Source organism: Leptonychotes weddellii, chromosome 5, assembly GCF_054177405.1.
Source record: "Leptonychotes weddellii isolate Sample4059 chromosome 5, ASM5417740v2, whole genome shotgun sequence".
NCBI classification, from domain to species: domain Eukaryota; kingdom Metazoa; phylum Chordata; class Mammalia; order Carnivora; family Phocidae; genus Leptonychotes; species Leptonychotes weddellii.
In genome coordinates, this window is record NC_138373.1 from 24,842,284 (window position 1) to 24,862,990 (window position 20,707).

A 20,707-nucleotide genomic window follows, 5' to 3' on the forward strand; every position below is an offset into this window, starting at 1 on the left:
AAAAAAAAACCACAAAATAGAAACCCAAAACCAATGAGTATCTTTATTTTTTGCCTGTGTCTTTGTGCTTTTAGAATCATACCAAGGCAGGGGCACCTGGGTGGTTCAGTCGTTAAGTGGCTGCCTTCAGCTCAGGTCATGATCCCGGGGTCCTGGGATCTAGCCCCGCATCCGGCTCCCTGCTCAGTGGGAAGCCTGCTTCTCCCTCTCCCACGCCCCCTGCTTGTGTTCCCTCTCTCGCTGTGTCTCTCTGTCAAATAAGTAAATAAAATCTAAAAAAAAAAAAAAAGAATAATACCAAGGCAGCTTTTCGAGAGACAAGCTTTACTGAATTAAAGTCTATGGGTTTGTTTAAATTTTTTCCCCTCTGAATCACAAAAGTTTTGGTTCTCATAGAAATTTGGAAAATAGGGCACTGGGTGGCTCAGATGGTTAAGTGTCTGCCTTCGGCTCAGGTCATGATCCCAGGGTCCTGGGGTCGAGTCCCGCATCAGGCTCCCTGCTCCTTGGGAGCCTGCTTCTCTCTCTCTCTCTGTGTCTCATGAATAAATAAATAAAATCTTAAAAAAAAATTTGGAAAATAAAGAGATAAAAATAAGACTCAAGCATTTCCACCCTACGAAAATAATCAGAATCAAAAACACAAGAAATAACAAGTGTTGGCGAGGATGTGGAGAAAAAGGAACCCTCGTGGGATCCTTGGTGGGAATGCAAACTGGTGCAGTCACTGTGGAAGACAGACAATATGGAGTTTCCTCAAAAAATAAAAAATAGAACTACCCTATGATCTAGTAATCACACTACTGGGTATTTACCCGAAGAATATGAAAACACCAATTTGAAAAGATATTTGCACCGCTGTGTTTATTGCAGCATGATTTACCATAGCCAAGATAGGGAAGCAACCCAAGTGTCTATCCATAGATGAACGGATAAAGAAGATGTGGTACATATAGACAAGGGAATATTACTCAGCCATAGAAAAGAATGAAATCTTGCCATTTGCAACAACATGGATGAAGCTAGAGGGTATAATGCAAAGTGAAATAAGTCAGTCAGGAAAGGACAAAATACCATATGACCTCACTCCTATGGGGAATTTAAGAAACAAAACAAACACGCAGAGGAAAAAAAACGGACAAACAAAAAAGCAGACTCTTATAGGGAACACACTGATGGTTACTACAGGGGAGGTGGGTGGGGGGATGGGTGAAACAGGTGATGGGGATGAAGAGCACACTTGCCATGATGAGCGCTGCGTAGAGAATTACTGAATCACTATATTGTATACCTGAAACTAATATGACACTGTATTTTAATTACACTGGAATTAAAATTAAAAAGATAATCAGTATTGCATTTTGATACTTTTCATTCAGCCTTCCTATCTCTTTTTCCTTCTCCCTCCAGAGAGCCCCACGTATGTATGTGTATTGGGTATGTGCGTAAAGACCTGCTTATACACGGCTCTTGCTCATTTGTGCAGTCTCATTATAAAGGTAGGATTATACTGCAGCTCTCTGCTTTTAAAAGTATTTTTATTTTTTTAAAAAAATTTTATTTATTTATTTGACAGAGACAGAGATAGCGAGAGCAGGAACATAAGCAGCGGAAGTGGGAGAGGGAGAAGCAGGCTTCCCGCCAAGCAGGGAGCCTGATGCGGGACTCGATCCCAGGACCCTGGGATCACGACCTGAGCCGAAGGCAGACGCTTAACGACTGAGCCATCCAGGAGCCCTTAAAAGTATTTTTAAATGGCCATTAAATATTCTTGAAAAATATTCCCTGAGATCAAGAGTAGCGTGTTCTACGGATTGAGTCAGCCAGGCACCCCAAACTACCATTTTACTGTTGGAAACTTAGGCTGTTTCTAGGTTTCTGCTCTTTGTTAGTGATCCACGTTGTGTATAAACCTTGTCTGAGCATCTTATTTTCTTAGAGCTATTCCCTAGGAATAGCTAGATCAGAGAACGTGCTGGATCTGAGGATTCACTGTTCTGTTTTTTGGGGTCTCATGAGCTGGAGAAAGCACTCACATTCAGATGCTCCTCTCTATGTGTAGAGTTACTTTACCTTCTAGTCATAGAAGATACCCGCTTCTGTCGCACAGAAGAAGAAATCATTTTACTTACCAAACATTTGTAGCAAGCCTTTGTCAATAGACCAGGATGAACCCAAGGACGTGGTTAGATTGAGACCAGCACTGGGGGCACAGTTCTTTGGTATGCATAGCTCCCCCTTTGGAAATGAACCGATTTCTGACTCCATTCCATTCTGTTATATCCCCTCATCTTTCAGCACATTCAACTGAGGCACCTTTCCAAAGGATTTATAATTTTGGTTATTTTTAATATGTTAATTGAGGAGAGTATGACGTTAGTATGTCTCTTTTTTTTTTGAGAGAGAGATAGAGCATGAGTGGTGGGAGAAGAGCAGAGGGAGAGAGAGAAAGAGAATCCTTTTTTTTTTTTAAAGATTTTATTTATTTATTTGAGAGAGAGAATGAGAGAGAGCAAGCACATGAGAGGGGGGAGGGTCAGAGGGAGAAGCAGACTCCCTGCCGAGCAGGGAGCCCGATGCGGGACTCGATCCAGGGACTCCAGGATCATGACCTGAGCCGAAGGCAGCCGCTCAACCAACTGAGCCACCCAGGCGCCTGAGAGAAAGAGAATCTTAAGCAGGCTCCAGCACAGAGCCAGACTAAGGGCTCAATCTCAGGACCCTGAGATCATGACCTGAGCTGATAGCAAGAGTCAGAGGCTTACCCAACTGAACCACCCAGGCGCCCTGACATTAGTATCTTTGATGATGGTCCCAATGCCTCAGTCATCTGTCATATTGGCAGCACATTATTCTGTGCAAAGGATCCTTGCAGATGATGGAGTTTACCAGTTATAGTGGTAGAGTTTGGGTACAAAAGTTCTGATATTGAGAACAGATTTTCCTGACTTGTTACTTATAATGGACCTTTCATGACAAGTTGGGTTTTCCTCTGTGCATATTGACTGGGAAAGTCCTCGAAGGCAAAAGCACTTCTCCTAGGTTTATATGGGTTATTTTATCCTCTGTCGCTCATGGGAGAGCCTTGGAAGGAAGGTCTATTTCTACCCTATGTTTGGGAGAGTCAGAAACCCATACTCCCCGAGTGGGCAAGCCTTAATTGAATACCTATTCCGTGTCAGGCAGGTCCATGCTGGGCGTTCAAGAGGACAGACCCAGGCGTTGCCTGGAGGAGCTCGCTCCTGTGGGGGGACAGTGAACTCATTGTGGGGCAGCTGGATGGCCCGACGCCTCAGGTTTTCACAGAAGGAGGCAGATGGAGATTGACCATCATGTCAAAAGGCATTTGAATCTGGCCTCTCCTAATTCTTGGTTCTTAGCTTCTCTGATCTTCCATTACTTCCTGTGACAGGGGGACATCAGGGGGTCTGAGGTTGGGATAAGATCACGTGTCTGGTGCCCTTAACACGCAATAGCTGGTAAGCCATGATGTCACCTTTGTTACTATTATTTCTACTAGGGCTTAGCTGTGGAGATGGCAGGGGTCTGGGGTTCCACTCTCAGAAGTAGTTATGACTCAAAATCAACAGAAATTGCGGACTAGCTGGATAGGCCAGCGCCAGGGACCAAGGAGAATAAACATCTCTTTGCAGTACTGAGCTCCTGCGGATTTGTACCTCCGCGCCTCACTTGGACCCTCACAGCCTTACAGCCCTGGGGCAGATGCAGATGAGATGCCCCAGGCGGGAAGGGGATGGGGTGTGGGCTGTGCTCCCACACCTCTGCAGCCTCACCCCCTCATCCCCACCATGCCAGCTCTGTCTTGGGCCAATCTTGGACGGCCTCAGTTTCCCTAATACGGTGGTGTGGTGGTGAGGGTGGGGGTGGCTGCAGAGGAGGGTTGATTTCGAGGGGGTATCAGGAGCGCCAAGTTTCCTGCATTTAGAATGTTTAAGGGGCCGCCTGGCTCAGTCGGTAGAGTGAGCGACTCTTGACCTTGGGGTTGTGGGTTCCAGCCCCATACTGGGTATAGAGATGACTTAATAAAGTAAAATCTTTTTTTTTTTAAGATTTTATTTATTTATTTGAGAGAGAGAGTGAGAGAGAGAGAGAGCACAAGAGGGGGGAGCGGGAGAGGGAGAAGCAGGCTCCCCGCTGAGCAGGGAGCCCGATGCGGGACTCGATCCCGGGACTCCAGGATCATGACCCGAGCCGAAGGCAGTCGCTTAACCAACTGAGCCACCCAGGCGCCCAATAAAGTAAAATCTTAAAACAAACAAACAAAACAAAAAACCAACAAACTAAACTAAAATGTTCAAGATCAGTTCAGTTCCTCCCCCTTCCCCCGCCACGGCCCCCAAGTCTTGTCTTCCTCTCGGACGTCCAGGTGAGCGCCGGGAGGGGGCTGCAGTAGTACCAGCAACCGAGCACCTTTGTTGCACGCCTACTCCTGGACCGACCCGCGCCCTCCCTCTGTCGTTCTCCCCAAGTCCCAGTCCGGCACATCTGGAGCGGGATTCTCCCTCCCGCCCGGCGCGCCCCTGCCCATTCGGGGGGAGCCCGCGGCGGAGGTCCGGGAGCGCCCGCCCCGCCTGCCCGCGGGGCCGGAGGCGGGGCCGGGCGGGGCCGGGCGGCGGGGAGGGGGTGCGGGGCTCCGAGACGACACCGCGGCCCGAGCTGCCGGCACCTGCAGCCGTCGGATGGGTCCGCTGCCTCTGAGCCCGCCCGCAATGCTGCGGCCGCCTCTGCTCCTTCTGCTCCTGTTGCTGTTGGGACCCGGACTCGGGCCCAGCGCTGGTGAGTGAGTGAGGAGGGGGGCCCCCCGGAGGAACGGGGAGCCCTGCCTTCCCGTCCCTCTGCAACCCCTCCAACTCATCAGCCTCTCCCCCGCCTCCCGGGGCCCCGGGAGCCCCCGGCCCTCCTTTCCCGCCCCTCTGATGCATTCTTTACCAGGTTTCCAGGAACCCTGTCCCCCAGCCTCACCGCCCCCCCCTCCAAGGCACCCTCCAGTCACCTGTCCCTGAGGTCTAAGGTAGGGCTACGGGGGGGGACACCTGGGAGGGGCAGGTGAAGAACAGAAGGTGGCTTTCTCACCTGCCCCTGGCCATCACCCTTAGAGAGGTCTCCTCAGCACCCGACTATTTCTGGGGTGTACAGACACACCCACTCGCAGGGAAATATAGGGATACACCACAAGCAGGGAGACACGGAGGCACAGGACACCTTCAGCCTCACCTGGGCACTCAGGTGTAGGGTTCACGGACAGGTTCACACCGGGACACAGGCAAAGAGACCTCGTAGGGAACACACATATGCACACATAAAGCTCAGGCAGACCAGACAGCCCGACGTGGATACACACACACACACACACACACACGCACGCACGCTCAGGCCCATGGGACACCGGGACAGCTTTGGCACTCCCAAGTAGAGGCTGTCGCGGGCAGACAGAGCAAACAGACCCCAGAATGACCTGCCTCACCTAAGTTGATGCAGAGGGAGTGTTTTCCTTGGTTCCAAACTCAGTGCTGGGCGGCTGCCCCATGCCTTGGTTCTCTGGAGGGCTGTGCCCAGGACCCTGAGATTGCCAGAGTGTGGTCAGGTCGGGGTGGGGACCTCTGGGGACAGCTTTGGGGCATGGAGTTAGGACTGGGGCCATTTCAGGTATGCTTACACAGGGAGTGTTCCATGGGGCTTGGTGGGTCCGGAGGTCAAGGGACCTTTTCTGGAAGCTTACTGTGTGCCAGGGGATCTGGAGTTGTCTACAGCAGAAATCTGCCCTCAAAGAGCTCCCAGTTGAGAAGGTCACTCCCAGGGGTGCCTGGGTGGCTCAGTCGGTTAGGCATCTGCCTTCAGCTTCTCCTTCTCCCTCTTCCTGCTGCTCCCCCCACTTGTGCTCTCTCTCTGTCAAATAAATAAATAAAATCTTTAAAAGAGTTAAATAGAGGGTCACTCCCATAAGCAGACAGCTGCACAGCGTGGTAAAGACCCCTATGGTCACCTGGGGGCAAGGCAGATTATAGAAGGAGGTGACAGGTGAGCATGGGGTGAGGGTGTGTGCCCTGCAGCGTGTCTGTGATGGGAAATTCAACTGGAGGAGACGTTAAGGATGAGCAGGGGCTGCATGGGGGCGTTGAGAGAGGACATGGGGGTGTTGAGAGAGGGGCCCCTTCGTGCAGGGCCTCTGGGCTGTGGCAAGGCCTCTGAGCTTTATCTGGACGGTGGGAGCCACGGGATGTTTCGGGCAGACGCATGGGCAGCTGGGAGCCGCACCTGGCCAGTTCTGGGAGAGCGAGGACTGGTCACCCAGAGAGGAAGGCGAAACCTTTAACTGGTTTCTATGTTTTCTTTCTATTTAACTCATCTCTATTCCCCCACCCCCACAAATATGATACTTTTTCCACCGAGAAAAAACAACAATGGGTTTAATTTTGGCTCTTCAAAAAAGTCAGGGTGATGAACACTTGTTTTAAAAAAATTTTTTTAAGGATTTTATTTATTTATTTGACAGAGAGAGAGAGCACACACAAGCAGGGGGAGCAGGAGAGGGAGAGGGAGAAGCAGGTTCCCCGCTGAGCAGGGAGCCCGATGCGGGGCTCCATCTCAGGACCCTGGAATCATGACCTGAGCCGAAGGCAGACGCTTCACGGACGGAGCCACCCAGGCGCCCTGAAAACTTGTTTTAGATGAAAAGCGATGAGACCTTATGGGCAGATGCAATGCACAGACCTGGCCTGGCTCCTCCGTCCCCAAGCGGTGGAGAGTGGACACCCAGGAATCAGACAGGGCTCCGTGTGAGTGTCTGCTCCGGGCCTCGGCGGCCCTGTGCATCTTCAAGCCTCAGGCTCCCCAGCCATAAATGGGATAACAGCTGCCCGCAAGACAAGGAGGCTATGCTGTTGACAATAGGAGATGCCTGTCAACTGGGGAGCACGGTGCTTGGTATGGGGTGAGGTTCAAGTGATCACACTCCTTACTGTTACTCTGTTTGGTTTTTTGGACCAATGCCAGAGAGCAGACTCCTTTGTTACCTTCACCGGAAGGATTATTGGATGTCCCGGGCACAGTGGGTTTGGAGGGCCCTGACCTCAAGCAGTGGCCCCATTGGTGCCTCTCAGCTCTGTCACCTTGGCAGGCCCCCTTCCCTTGCCCTTATTGGGTGAAAAGGAAGGTGCACCGGTTTGGAGGTCAGAAGCCTGGGTCGGAGCCCCCCAAGAAGATCAGGTTCTTGTTGGCTGTGTGACTGTGGGGGTCGTCCTTGGTGCTCCGGTCTCCTCTTCCTCACCTGTGAAATGTAGGGGGTCCAGTCACCCCTCCTGTGCATTGCTGTGTGTCAGAGATGCACTGGGATGCAGAACAGGTGGCTGGGCTCAGGCCGCAGGGCCTCCCTGTGTGGGAGGAAGCCGTGCGTGGGCAGTGAAAATAAGAGAAGATGCAAAAGGCCCCGAGCCCGAGTCTGGAGGGGCACGGTGGGGGGCAGGGGAGATCCATGGACAGGAAAGCCCCTGCAGGGGAGCCTGGTGGCATGGACCCTGTTTAGCTCATCTCTGTTACCCAGTGCCCAGCACAGGCAACTGGACAGACATTTGATTCGGGACTAGCAGTCTGACGAGGAGTAGACGAGGGCAGGAGATTGGAAATCAGGACATTCCAGGAAGCGGGGCCAGCCTTTGCAAAGGCGCAGTGGTGCGACCTTTGGGATGCCGCGGCTCGGTGACTTGTTTTCTCTTTCAGGGCTGCCTTGGAGACATGAATAGTAGAGGCGGGCATGTGCCAGGGGCTTTACATGCATGATGCTGTTTCATCCTCCCTATTGTATAAACAAGGAAACCAAGGCACAGAGAGGTTGAGTAAGTTGTTCAAGGTCACACAGCGAGGAAGTAGGAAGAGCGGGATTCAAACCCAAACAGTCATCCAAGCCCTTCCCACATTAGTGCCCTTCCCCAAGCCCTGCCCTGCAATCTCTGACCTTTGTTTCCCTCTAGCTTCCCAGAGGTCACATGTGCACCGGCGTGGGCTTCTAGAACTGGCAGGGACCATGAACTGTGTTGGCAGCCGCAGCCCCCTGTCCTACATAAGCTATGGCTGCTATTGTGGCGTGGGAGGCCATGGCCAGCCCCGCGATGCCATCGACTGGTGAGTGCATGCTTGGGCCCGGGCTTAGAAGGTCCCCCACCCCCTGGGGTAGTTAAGGCCTCTCTAAGGAAATACGCACAACCGAGGTTTCTGTTTGGACTAGCAAGATCCTAGCACGCAGTACAACCTGGCAGGCAGAGGGCCTCCTGGGTGACGGGGCCACTGAGGACACACCTCGGGTGTCACAGCTGCCCCCCCGCCCCCAGCCTGGCCATGCAATGAATTACTTGGGCTGAAAAAAGAACATAGGCTTGATCAGACATATTATGCACCAGGAACCGTTCTGAGAAGCCCTCTCAGTCCTCACAACAACCCCATTTCAGAGATGAGGACACTGAGGCAGGAGAGATTAATTTGTCTGGGGCCACAGAGACAGTGAGGGGTGGGGGCTGGGATCCGAACCCAGGCAGCCCGGCTGGATTTATGCCCCTACCCGCTGGGCTCCGCTACCATGTGAGAAATGCCCATTCTGTGCAAGGCTGAGGGTTTATTTAGATCTTCCCGGGACTTCCTTTCATTTATCCTCCGAGGTGGGCAGGACGGCTGTCCCCTGAGGCTCAGGGAGGCACGGCCACTCAGCCATTTCCACACAGCCAGTAGGAGGTGGCAGAGGGCACCATGTGATGGTCTCTTCCCTGGTTTGGAGGATTTGACTGTCCCAGACAGGTATTTGCTCAGTCTCATGCTTCCAAGTCTCCTGGGCATGGTTGCCTGCTTCCTACACATCCTCCCAGATGCAGCTCAGGCATTGACCCCTCTGGGCTCCCAGAGTCCCCCCTCCCCCACCCCTTATCCCACGTTCTAGCACTTCTCACCATGCATGTGGTGTCTGGAGGCTTGTCTGCCTCCCCCCATCAGACTGGGGGCTCCTTGAGGGCAGAGTGGCATCTGGCTGACCTCTCCCTGCCAGATCCCATTATGGGCTCTGGACACAGAGGGACTAGTAGCTGGATGGAGACCGTACCAGTGAATGAATGAATGATGGGCAGGTTTGGAGACATTTGTGGATGTTTCTCAGAATTGCTCAACAGCAAATTATCATTATTATTATTATTGAGGTCCTATTATGTAGCAGACCCTGGAGTGGACACTGGGGACACTGTGGAGAGCAGGACAGAAATGGTCCTGTCCTGACAGAGCTCTGGCCACTGCAGAGGACAGATGCTCATCAGTCTTCTCCCTAAAATGAGAGTCTCGTTATAAACCTGCCCTGAAGGGAAGGAACCCAGTTGTATGAGAGGGTGTAACCAGGAGACCGTCATTGACTGGGGAGGTCCGGAGCTGGATGACATCTTGGGATGGGAGCTGGTTCTTAGGCTGAGACCTGGAGGGAGGAAGGATGGACAGGAAGCCGTCCCACGCAAAGTCAGGAGGCAGGCGGGGCTCGGCTCACTCCCGGCACAGAGAGGAGGCAGGTGCGCGGGAGCTCAGAGACACAGAATGAGGCAGGCAGGGGCCAGGGGACGCAGCCAGGGCACACCCCACACACTGGGGCCAGCAAAATTATTTCCCAGGGTGGGGATTCTTGGGGACACAGCTTGGACCAGAAGATGCTGGCTCCCTGCGTGTCCTCACGTACCCAGAGTCCTGGCCGGGAGAGCATCCCTGCCTCCACCCAGCTGCTGGTCTGCCTGCCTGCCATCCCCAGGTGCTGTCACCAGCATGACTGCTGCTACACGCAGGCTGAGCAGGCTGGCTGCAGACCCAAGATGGAGCGCTACCCCTGGCAGTGTGTCAATCAGAGCATCGTGTGCGGTGAGTCCCCAGCAGGGCCCGCGCCTCCCCCCGCCCCCCCCCCCCCCCCGCCCCGGCCCGCCCCAGCGGCCCCGGGCGTCCCGGCTGCAGTAACTCACCGCTGCTCCCAACACTGCAGAGACCACCCCGGGGGTTACCTACTCTAAGTGATCTTTAACACGGAGCACTTACGGAAACACAAAGAAACCGGGACAAAAGCTAAAAAAGAAATGACACCAGGTATAAACAATCTCAACGTCCATCAGCTGGGGGCGTGGGTAGATTAAACCTGCGATGTATTCTTACTGTGGACGACTCTGCAGCCTGCAGAAAGGGATAAGGTAGAACCTCATGCTGACGCGAGAAGGTGTTGAGTGGAAAAGCAAACTGGAGGACGACATGTCCAGGAAAGCACAATTTTTGTTTAAAAAAAAAAAAAGAAGAAGAAGCTTGCAACAGAGTAGCATGCTTCTTTTCCGTGGCTACCTATAGATACTTCAAAGCTCAGAAAAAGGTATGTAGAGATACAGGGCGTGCTGCGGGTGGCTGTGGTCATCCCTAGACACAGGATCAGGCTGAGGCAGGGGTGGTGGAAGGCAAGTTCACGTTCCTGTAATGTTTCCCTTCCTTTACAAAAAGAATGTCTTCATTAATTACTTTTGAGCCAAAGCTTAGAAAGAAAAGGAATCCACAGCCTGAACTCTGGACGGGTGAAGTGCCCAATCTCTGCAAAGGCATCAAAACGAAATAAAATAAAAAGGTGGACAGATGGACGGGTGGGTGGGCAGACGGAGGGGCGACAGGTGAAGAAGCAGAATGTCAATGGTAGACGTGGCAAGGCAGGTGTACAGATGTTCTCTGCTATTCTTTCAGCTTTTCTGTGGGTTTGAAATTTTCCACAACAAAATGTTAGGAACCAAAAGAAAATGAAAGGAAAGAACTTAGTGGGAGAGGCCTGAGTCTCCATGTCCTCACCCCCAGCTCCAGCATGTGATCCTCTCAAGATGCAGGCCAGCTCCACCTTGGCGTGATTTGATAACCCCCCTGCACCATGGTTCTGAGGCGCCAGCCCCAAACGTCCAGTGCTAAGGACCAGACGCCATGGGCTGGGGCTGGGTTCCCCGCTGGTGAATGGGGGGATATAGAACCTGGACTGAATCTGTAATATGAGTGTTCATTTCACTGGCCCGTCTTCCCTAAGGCTGAACCAGTGGAACAAGCCCGTGTTCTAGAGACATCCTACCACTTACCATTTGGGGACCCCAGGCAAACCCCTTCCTCTCTCTGGAACACTGTGCCCTCATCTCTCAAAATAGGGCTAATAGTATTGCAGGTTGGTGTCCCCTGGGCCATGTTTGTCCTGCAAATGTCTTGCTTCACCTGCACAATGTTTAGAAAAGCAATTTGAGCCAGTATTTGAAAAGTCAAAACAGGTCACATGAAAAAAATTCTGAATTTCTGAATGTCCGGTTTTCCTTAAAAAAATTGGGGGGTCCAATATCATCAGACCTGGTAGCAACCATTGGCTGGAGCTTAGAGGGGCTGCCAATTATAGGGAGGGCCTCTCTCTCCCATCTGCCCCAGTCCCCACCATGCCCTATTGCCTCACATTGAGGCCAAGTGACAATTACCACATTTCACTTCCCTTGTGCTCTTCATTTGGTTATGGAAAAGAAATATTTCTTTTTTTTTAAAATATTTTATTTATTTATTTGAGAGGAGAGAGAGAGAGCAAAAGCAGAGGTCGGGGAGAGGGCCAGAGGGAGAGGGAGAAGCAGGCTTTCCGCCGAGCAGGGAGCCCGATGAGGGGCTCGATCCCAGGACCCTGGGATCATGACCTGAGCTGAAGGCAGACGCTTAACCAACTGAGCCAACCAGGCGCCCCTCTCTTTTAATCTTTCTAACTTTGTGGAGGAGAAAGTCTCAGTTCAGTGTTAATTTAGCTTTAACATCCCTGGAACACTTGATGATTTTATTTTTTTTAACAGAGAGAGCAGGCTCATATCCAAGAACACTTTCTGTTCATCAATTGAATTCTGCCTTAAAAAAAATTCTTCCTATTTATCTATCTACCTACCCATTTATCTACTTACCTGTCTTTACGTGCAAGCAGTATGTATTTAATGAGGATAATTGTAACAGAATCCATCCTAACTTCATTGTACATTTTACATGACCAACCACTTCTGGAGTTTAAAGAAAAATAAAACAATAATTAAAAATGTTAAATGTTGGGGCACCTGGGTGGCTCAGTCAGTTAAGTGTCCACCTTCAGCTCAGGTCGTGATCCCAGGGTCCTGGGATCGAGTCCCGCATCGGGCTCCCTGCTCAGTGGGGAGCCTGCTTCTCCCTCTCCCTCTGCGCCTTCTCCCGCTCATGCTCTCTCTTGCTCGCTCACTCTCTCAAATAAATAAATAAAATCTTTAAAAAAATGCTAAGTGTCCCTCAGGGCAACCTTACTGGTTTTTTGCTTTTTTTTTTTTAACATTACTGGTTTGTTTTTTTTTTTAACCTTACTGTTTTTTTTTTTTTTTTAAACAAAGCAGTAAGAAAAGGACTGATGCATTTATTTTTAAGATTACCTTCTGATGGATGGTATTTTCCACATACAGTTTCCTTTCAAATAAATCAAAAAGCTTATAATAAATAAATTAAAATATAAATTATATAAAATATAATTTTATAATAAATAAATTATAAAATTTTTTTAAATAAATTATAAAAAATTTTATAAAATTATATATAAAATATATATAAATATATATATAAAATATATAAAAATTATAAAAATTTTTATAAAAATTATAAAAATATATAAAAAAATTATATAAAATATAAATTATAATAAATAAATTAAAAATAGGAAGTAGGGGTGCTTGGTTGGCTCAGTCGATTGAGCATCCAAATCTTGATTTTGGCTCAGGTTGTGATCTCGGGTTTGTGGGATCGAGCCCTGTGTTGGGCTCCGCTGTGCTGGGTGTGGAGCCTGCTTGGGATTCTCTCACTCCCTCTGGCTCTGCCCCTCCCCCACTCACAGGCATATACACACTCTCTCTCTCTCTTAAAAAAAGAAAAAGAAAAGGAAGTAATGGGGCACTTGGCTGGCTCAGTTGGTGGATCATGTGACTCTTGATCTGGGGTCGTGAGTTTGAGCCCCACGTTGGGTGGGAAGATTACTTAAAAATAAAATCTTAAAAAATAACAAATATGGGAAGTAATAGTACACGTACAAGGAAGGTAAGGCTGCTGACCCAGAAACTGGTTCTGTAACTTTTTTTTTCTTTCTTATTTTTAATTGAGATAAACATAATGCAAAATTAAATATTTACAGTATAAGCTTTAGTGATATTTAATACATTCATAATGTCATCCACCACCTCTGTCTAGCTCCAAAAGATTTTCTTCCTACCCCACCCTCTCCCTCAAAAGAGCCCCACTGAGCAGTCAGTCCTCATTCCCCCTTCCGCCACCACCTGGCAACCACCAATTTGCTTTCCCTCTGTATGGATCTACCAATTCTAATTTTATAGCTATATATATAAACTGAATTCTGTTATTATATGTTATAATATATATCTCAATTGAATTCTATTATTATATATAATAATATATAACAGAATATATATTATATATAACTGTATATATTATATTACATAGAATATTAAACAGAATACATATTATATATAACATTATATAATTCATACAAATGAAGTATATATAATATTTCATATAAATGAAGTCATACAATCTGTGGCCTTTGGTGTATGGCTTCTTCCACTTAGCATCATATTTTCAAGGTTCATCCATGTGGTAGCAGGTAGCTGAACTTCATTCCTTTCTATGGCTGAGTAATATTCCCTTTGTAGGGATAGACCACATTCTGTCCATCCATTCATCCGTTGGCGGACATTGGGCTTTTTGCACCTGCTGAGTACTGGGAATAGTGCTACTCTGAACATTTGGGAACAAGTATTTGAGCATCTGTTTCCATTTCTTTGGGAGATATCACTATGAGTGGAATTGCTGGGTCATCTGGTAATTCTCTTTTTACTTTTTGAGGAACCACCAAACTTTTCTACAGAAGCTGTACTCCTTCATATTCTCATTAGCCATGTATGAGGGATCTAGTTTCTCTATAGCCTTGTCAACACTTGTTATCTTCCTGTTTGTTTTGTTTGTTTGCTTTTAGTAGAGGTGTTGAGTGTATCTCATTGTGCTTTGGGTTTGCATTTGCCTCATGACTAATGATGTTGAGCATGTTTTCATGTGCTTGTTGGCCTTTTTAATATTTTCTTTGGAGAAATGTCTATTCAAGTCTTTTGCTCATTTTTATTTTTTTATTTGTTTATATATTTTTAACATTTTTATTTTTAAGTAATCTCTACACCTGATACGGGGCTTGAACTCACAACCCCAAGATTGAGAGTCACACGCTCTACCGACTGAGTCCACCAGGCACCCCTTTGCTCATTTTTAATTGGGTTGTCTTTTTATTATTGAGTTATAAGAGTTCTTTATATATTTTGGATTCTAGACCCTTATCAGATATGTGATTTGCAGACGTTTTCTCCCATTTTGTAGGCCGTCTTTGCATTTTATTGATAACATCTTGGATGCACATATCTATTTTGTCTTTCGTTGATTGTGTATTTGGTGTCCTAAGAATCCACTGCCAGATCCTATGTCATGAAGACTTACCCCTCTTTTCTTCTAACAGTTTTATAATCTGAACTCTTACATTTAGGTCACTGATCCACTTTGAGTTAATGTTTGTATATAGTATGAGGTAGGGATCCAACTTAATTCTTTCGCATGTGTATATCCAGTTGTTCTAGCATCATTTGAGACTCATTTTTTCTCCATTGAATAATCTTAGTACCCTTGTTGAGATTCACTTGGCCCTAGATGGATGACTTCCCTGGGCCTCAGTTTCCTTACCTGGAAGATGGGTATTGCAAAGATGAAAAAAGTGTTTATAACATGATAAACAGATTGGACTGGGTTGTTACTCTTTCCCTTCCCTTCTCCTCCAGCTGTCAGCCTGATCTGAACCTCTCTCTGACCTCCACTACCTCCATTAGAGAGAACAGAGGATCTGGCATGACTCTCCATTAAACCCACCACTCCTGCACTCTAGGGAAGGAAGACGTCATAAGGGTTACCGGAAGGATGGTCTTAGATATTCTTGGACTCTCAGCTGTATCTCCTTAGCATGAAGTAGCAGTTGGTATAAGAGCAAAGCTGAATTAATATGGAGACATAATATCAATTTTTAGGACCCAAAGTGTCCCAGACATGGTCTTGTCCAGCTCTCTCATTTAGAGTTGGGGAAACTGAATGAAGCTCAGGGAAGGAAGTGACTCGCTTAATGTGGTGGTCATGTGCCCACTCCTGGGCGCATCCCCTGCCCACAGACTGCCCCCAGACTGTCCAGCCCCAGGGTGGGCAGAAAGGAGATGAAATGGGGCTTGACTGGGAAATCGGTTGAAGTTCTCTCCCTTGTCCCTTCAACTGCATGTTCGGCTTGCCGCTAAGCATGCGAAGGCGATGTCTGTAAACTATTTATTGGTGTGTCTGCTGGTGGAGTTCATGCCTGTTTACAGAACTGGCCTCTCTGAACCAAACGAAAAGAACCAAAATATCTATTCTGCATTTGTTTTTGGCTAAAAATATTCTCTTCTTCTGTTTGGAGATACTCTGAACATAGCCGTTTACCTAATTACAGGTGTTGCCCATTTTCCATTTATGGGCCTGACTTAAATATATTAAAAAAATTTTAAAGCCTATGATAATATTTACTGGAAGGTCTTTATTTTAAGCTTAATCCTTGGGGGCTGTTTTTTCCTTTTAAGTTTTTATTCTTGAATAACATGATGCTGTTGCGTTCCTGAGGCTATGGAGTGGTGAGACCATGTCTTGCTTTTCAAAGAAACTTTCTGGGGCGCCTGGGTGGCTCGGTCAGTTAAGCATCTGACTCTTGATTTTGGCTCAGGTCATAATCTCAGGGTTGTGAGATCAAGCCCTAAATCAGGCTCCGTGCTGAGTGTGGAGCCTGCTTAAGACTCTCTCTCCCTCTGCGCACCCCTACCCTCCCTCACTCTCTTTCGAAGGAAGGAAGGAAGGAAAGAAGGCAGGAAGGCAGGAAGGAAGGCAGGCAGGCAGGCAGGAAGGAAGGAAGGAAGGAAGGAAGGAAGGAAGAAACTTTGGGTTGGAGCACAAGGTCAGTATAGGTGTTGGGTCAGCTGATTCTGGGCTGGAATCCTGGTTCCCCTCCCTGCTTAGTGTTGTGATCTTGGACAAGTTACTAAATCCCTCTGAGCTCTGCTTTCCTCATCTGTAAAATGAGAATAATAAAATTTAGGTGCCGGGTTTGTATGAGGATTGGAAACAGCGTATGGCTATCCTGTCGTCCTCCCAGCAGATATTATTGAGAATCTATTCTGTGTCAGGCTCCATGCTAGGTTTTGGGCAAGATGGAGAAACAAGGTTCTGTAGTCTAAAAGGAGGAGGGTGGGATTATAGTGTCTGTGCTCATTGCTGTTATAAGTACTGGGTTGGAAAATAAAGTAGGTGAAGCATCATACCTGCTACAACGTGGATGAATCTTGAGAACGTGATGCTAAGAGAGAGAAGCCAGACGCAAACGGTCACATGCTGTGTGACTCCATTTTTATGAAATGTCCAGAATAGGCAAATCCATGGAGATGGAAAGCAGATTAGTGGTTGCCCGAAGAGATCAGTGGGACTCAGGTGAGGGGAAATGGGGAGTGACTTCTTTTTTTTTTTTTAAAGATTTTATTTATTTATTGGAGAGAGAGAGAGTGAGAGAGAGCATGAGAGGGGAAAGGGTCAGAAGGAGAAGCAGACTCCCCACCGAGCGGGGAACCTGACACGGGGCTCGATCCCGGGACTCCAGGATCATGACCTGAGCTGAAGGCAGTCGCTTAACCAACTGAGCCACCCAGGCGCCCCAATGGGGAGTGACTTCTTAATGGGTATGAAGTTTCTTTTGGAGTGATAGAAATATTTTGGATCTAGAGAGGAGTGATGGTTGCACAACACTGTGAGGGTACTAAATGCCGCTGACTTGTGCACGTTAAAATGGTAAATTTTGTTTTGGGAATTTCACCGCAATAAAAAAATGCAGGGGAGCAAGGTAAGGGATACTCTTTTATATAGAATGGTCTGGGGCCAGAGAAGCAGTGATAAAATGCCACTGAAACAGAGACCTGGGGAATGTGAAAGGAGCCACGTAAAGAGATGATAGGAACAGCCAGTGCAAAGGCCCTGAGGCAGGAATGAATGTCTGGGTGGTCCAAGAAGCTCAAGGAGGATGGTGAGGCTGGAGCGGAGTCACCTAGATGAGAGTGGTGGGTGATGATGTCAGAGCGAGAGGGTCCCATTGATACTATACAGACAACCCCTTGACTAACCTTCTGGTGTTTTTCCTGTCTTTTTCAAGTGCATCATTAAAAAAATACCTGGCATCGCTTCTCGGCCTTTCGGCTAAGATCAAGTGTAAAAAGAAAATACGGCAGTATGTTTTGTACCCCTTATTTTTTGCCGAAGTATAAGCTGTTTCTCACGTCATTAAAACTCTATTAAAGAATGCTGTGTTACAAACACGAATTGCAAGGGTGGGCGCGTCCTGAGTCCTTGCACCATTCCCTTCCTGCAGACGGGTCACGAGACCCAGTTGGGGTCCTAGTCTTCTCGCCCCTTCTTGGATTTCTTCTCTGGAAGGTTGGGGTGCCCTGTGGCACAGCCCTGAGGGCTGGGTGAGATGGGGACCATGGAGCCCTTTGCCCGGTGCCTGGTTCTGCATAAATGCACAATAAAGCCTGGCGTCCGTCGTCCTGACCTCTTGTTGTTATTGATTTAATGAATTATAACCAAGGCATTTTGCAAGCGTTTAAACACAGGCTTTTGGATTTGGGGGGTGTTTGTGTTTGGTCCTCCCTTCCAGTAGTTTTCTAGAGTTTGGGAAGCTTCATGATGAATTTATAAGAGAAAAATGTTCTCTTTTGGTTCTCTATTAATTTTTCCAGTTAGGCAAGGATTAAGCGTCCGTTGTGGGATGGTTGGACAGCTGGAAAGGTTAAACCTCTCTTACACTTGCTAATCTCCCTGCTTTTAACCAAGACACCCCGATTTGGGGCTTACAGCCTTTAGGGAGGCGATATCATCTAACTAGCCTTTAATATTAGAAATTTACCTCCACTGGTTTTTGTTGTTTTTCGACCAGTTTCTTTTTTTTTTTTTTAAAGATTTTATTTATTTATTTGAGACAGAGAGAATGAGAGACAGAGAGCATGAGAGGGAGGAGGGTCAGAGGGAAAAGCAGACTCCCTGCCGAGCAGGGAGCCCGATGCGGGACTCAATCCCGGGACTCCAGGATCATGACCTGAGCCGAAGGCAGTCGCTTAACCAACTGAACCACCCAGGCACCCCTCCAAGGAACATGAGAGGATCCTTAAAGAGTGGCTGGCTGCCGAAGGAGGTCGGCTCCAGCTTACTGAGTGTCTACTGTATGCCCTGCATTTTACCCATTGGGTAAACTGATCTGTTGGGTGTCTTTTCGATCTCCCAGCAGCCCTTAGAAGTAGGTACTCTTAGTATCCCCGTGTTGCCCTGAGGAGACACCTAGAAGGGATGAAGTGATGTGTCTAAAGGCACAGAGCTGCTACATCCCTGACCGAGCTGGTTAACTCCAAAGCTGGTGCTTCACTCTGCCTCTGGAGGCAATTTGGAAGGATTCAATGGTGGGTGGGTTTTGTATTTACATGTATGTGAATAATTAAAAGCCCACACTAAGAGGCAGTGGGTGGCATGGTTAGGTGGGATTTCCAAAGCTGTTTCAGGCATCATGCCTTCTAGATTAGTAAAATACCACTTGAAGATCAGGGAATCTTTCTAACCCCAAGCAGTGAATCTCCAGTGGTGGGATTACTGCCAAGGCGGAGACTGACCTTCGGGTGGCGCCCTCTGCGTCTCTACAAGGCAGGCTCAGGCTGGAAGGGGAAGATGGAATACGCTCTTGAAGGAGCAGGGGGAAGAGACGTGGAGAAGGAAGGCAGAGAGATGCAGGCGGAGCCGACATTGACCGAGTGCCCGTCCCTTGCCAAGCCGCTGCTGGGCGCCCTACATGGGCTTCTCCGTGACCCACGTTTCCAGTGAGGACTTGGCTCAGAAACCTTGGGCAAGGTCACCTAGCTAGGAAGTAGCAGAGCAGGCACTCCAAAAAAGCGCCCTGGATCGTTCCCAGGCACCTACTGCTTATCTGCACGGATCCTCCGGGGAGGTAGTGTAATGTTGATGCGGAAGAGAAGCCAGAAGGTCGCATGGACTTTGGACTTTTCCATCTGAAAACACTTCCCTGGAAAAAAAAAACACTTCCCTGGCAACTTCAGGTTCCTTTTCCGTAAAACCGGGCCAATGTCGCCTCCCCCCCCCCCCCCGCCTCCCCCCCCCCGCCCCCCGCCTCCCCGGAATTTGCCAGGATGGAGATCACGTGGTAAATTGCCAAGCGTCAGGTAGATGCAACTTACCACCCTCCCTGCCTCCAGCTTCTTGGCTTCCCTAGTGTTTACTGTCAAGTCTCTGAGAGGCCCTGCTCTAACTCAGTTTCCCCACTTCTTCCAGGACCAGCGGAGAACAAATGCCAGGAGCTCTTGTGCAAGTGTGACAAGGAGATTGCTTACTGCTTAGCCCAGACTAAGTACGACTTAAAGTACTTATTCTACCCTCGTCTCTTGTGTGAGAAGGACTCGCCCCAGTGTGACTGACTAGCCTAACTTGGAATGTTCTTTCACACAGGGAAATAAAAACTCTTTTCCACTCATCAACAGCTGCATTCAGTTCTTTGCAGGCGGGAACGAAGGCCAAGTGTGAAAGCTGCAACCCTTGTTTGCTTTCTCTCCCGGAGAGAGAAAGCTGGAGCTGGAGCCTGTGTGGCTTCCAGTTTAAGGTCAAAAGTCCCGTGCTTATTTTATAAAACCACAACTAGGCCTATGGCTGTATTGGGTTTGGTACCATTTTTTTTTTTTTAAAGATTTTATTTATTTGTGAGAGAGAATGAGAGACAGAGAGCACGAGAGGGAGGAGGGTCAGAGGGAGAAGCAGACTCCCCGCCGAGCAGGGAGCCGGATGCGGGACTTGATCCCGGGACTCCAGGATCATGACCTGAGCCGAAGGCAGTCGCTTAACCGACTGAGCCACCCAGGCGCCCGGTTTGGTACCATTTTTGAGATTCGCCTTTTATGAAAAGGGCTGAGCTTTGTGTTCTAACCTGCTCCTGACGGCGGGTGGTCAAACATGAACGAACACCTACCACGTGCTTGGCCTTGTTCTGTGTTCCGGGATGAGGCGATGAACAAGATGCCCCTTCCTGGGGCGCCTGGATGGCTCAGTCAGTGAAGTGTCTGCCATCGGCTCAGCTCATGATCTCAGGGTCCTGGGGTCGAGCCCTGGGTTGGGCTCCCTGCTCAGTGGGGAGCCTGCTTCTCCCTCGCCCTCTGCCCCTCCCCCCTGTTCGTGCTCTCTCTCTCTCTCTCAAATAAATAAAATCTTAAGATGCCCACTCCTGTGAAGTTCCAGTCTGGTAGTTATGAGCTTTCTTAAGAGTATTCTTCTCCATCCCACTCCACCTAATGGTTAAATTTCCTGGTTACAGAGGTAGAATATACTCAGTGCTTAAAAAGATAAAGGAAAATAAAGACAAATATAAAGGAGAGAAAAAAATCACTCTAATTCCCACAATCCAGAATAACCAATTTTAGTATCTCTGTGCTATCATCAGTGTTTTCTGTGATAATTAAAAATGCAGTTGAGACCA

The 20,707-nt window shown here is 48.4% G+C and overlaps 1 protein-coding gene across 1 annotated transcript; it reads left to right on the forward strand.

The window, feature by feature from the left end:
- The first annotated feature begins 4,672 nt into the window (after positions 1-4,672).
- Positions 4,673-19,681, forward strand: LOC102748012 (group 10 secretory phospholipase A2). Its single transcript, XM_006728638.2, has 4 exons — positions 4,673-4,791; positions 7,989-8,139; positions 9,788-9,894; positions 19,516-19,681. The coding sequence occupies exons 1-4, from the start codon at positions 4,701-4,703 to the stop codon at positions 19,656-19,658; spliced, it is 492 nt and encodes a 163-aa protein (XP_006728701.1). The 5' UTR covers positions 4,673-4,700; the 3' UTR covers positions 19,659-19,681.
- Positions 19,682-20,707: the final 1,026 nt, after the last annotated feature.

Excerpts from the sequence above, each read along its gene's own strand:
- LOC102748012 (XM_006728638.2), top strand. The coding sequence starts at position 4,701 with ATGGGTCCGCTGCCTCTGAGCCCGCCCGCAATGCTGCGGCCGCCTCTG. Across the intron at positions 4,792-7,988 it reads GGGACCCGGACTCGGGCCCA|CTTCCCAGAGGTCACATGTG; the intron begins GCGCTGGTGAGT and ends GTTTCCCTCTAG. Across the intron at positions 9,895-19,515 it reads CAATCAGAGCATCGTGTGCG|GACCAGCGGAGAACAAATGC; the intron begins GTGAGTCCCCAG and ends CACTTCTTCCAG.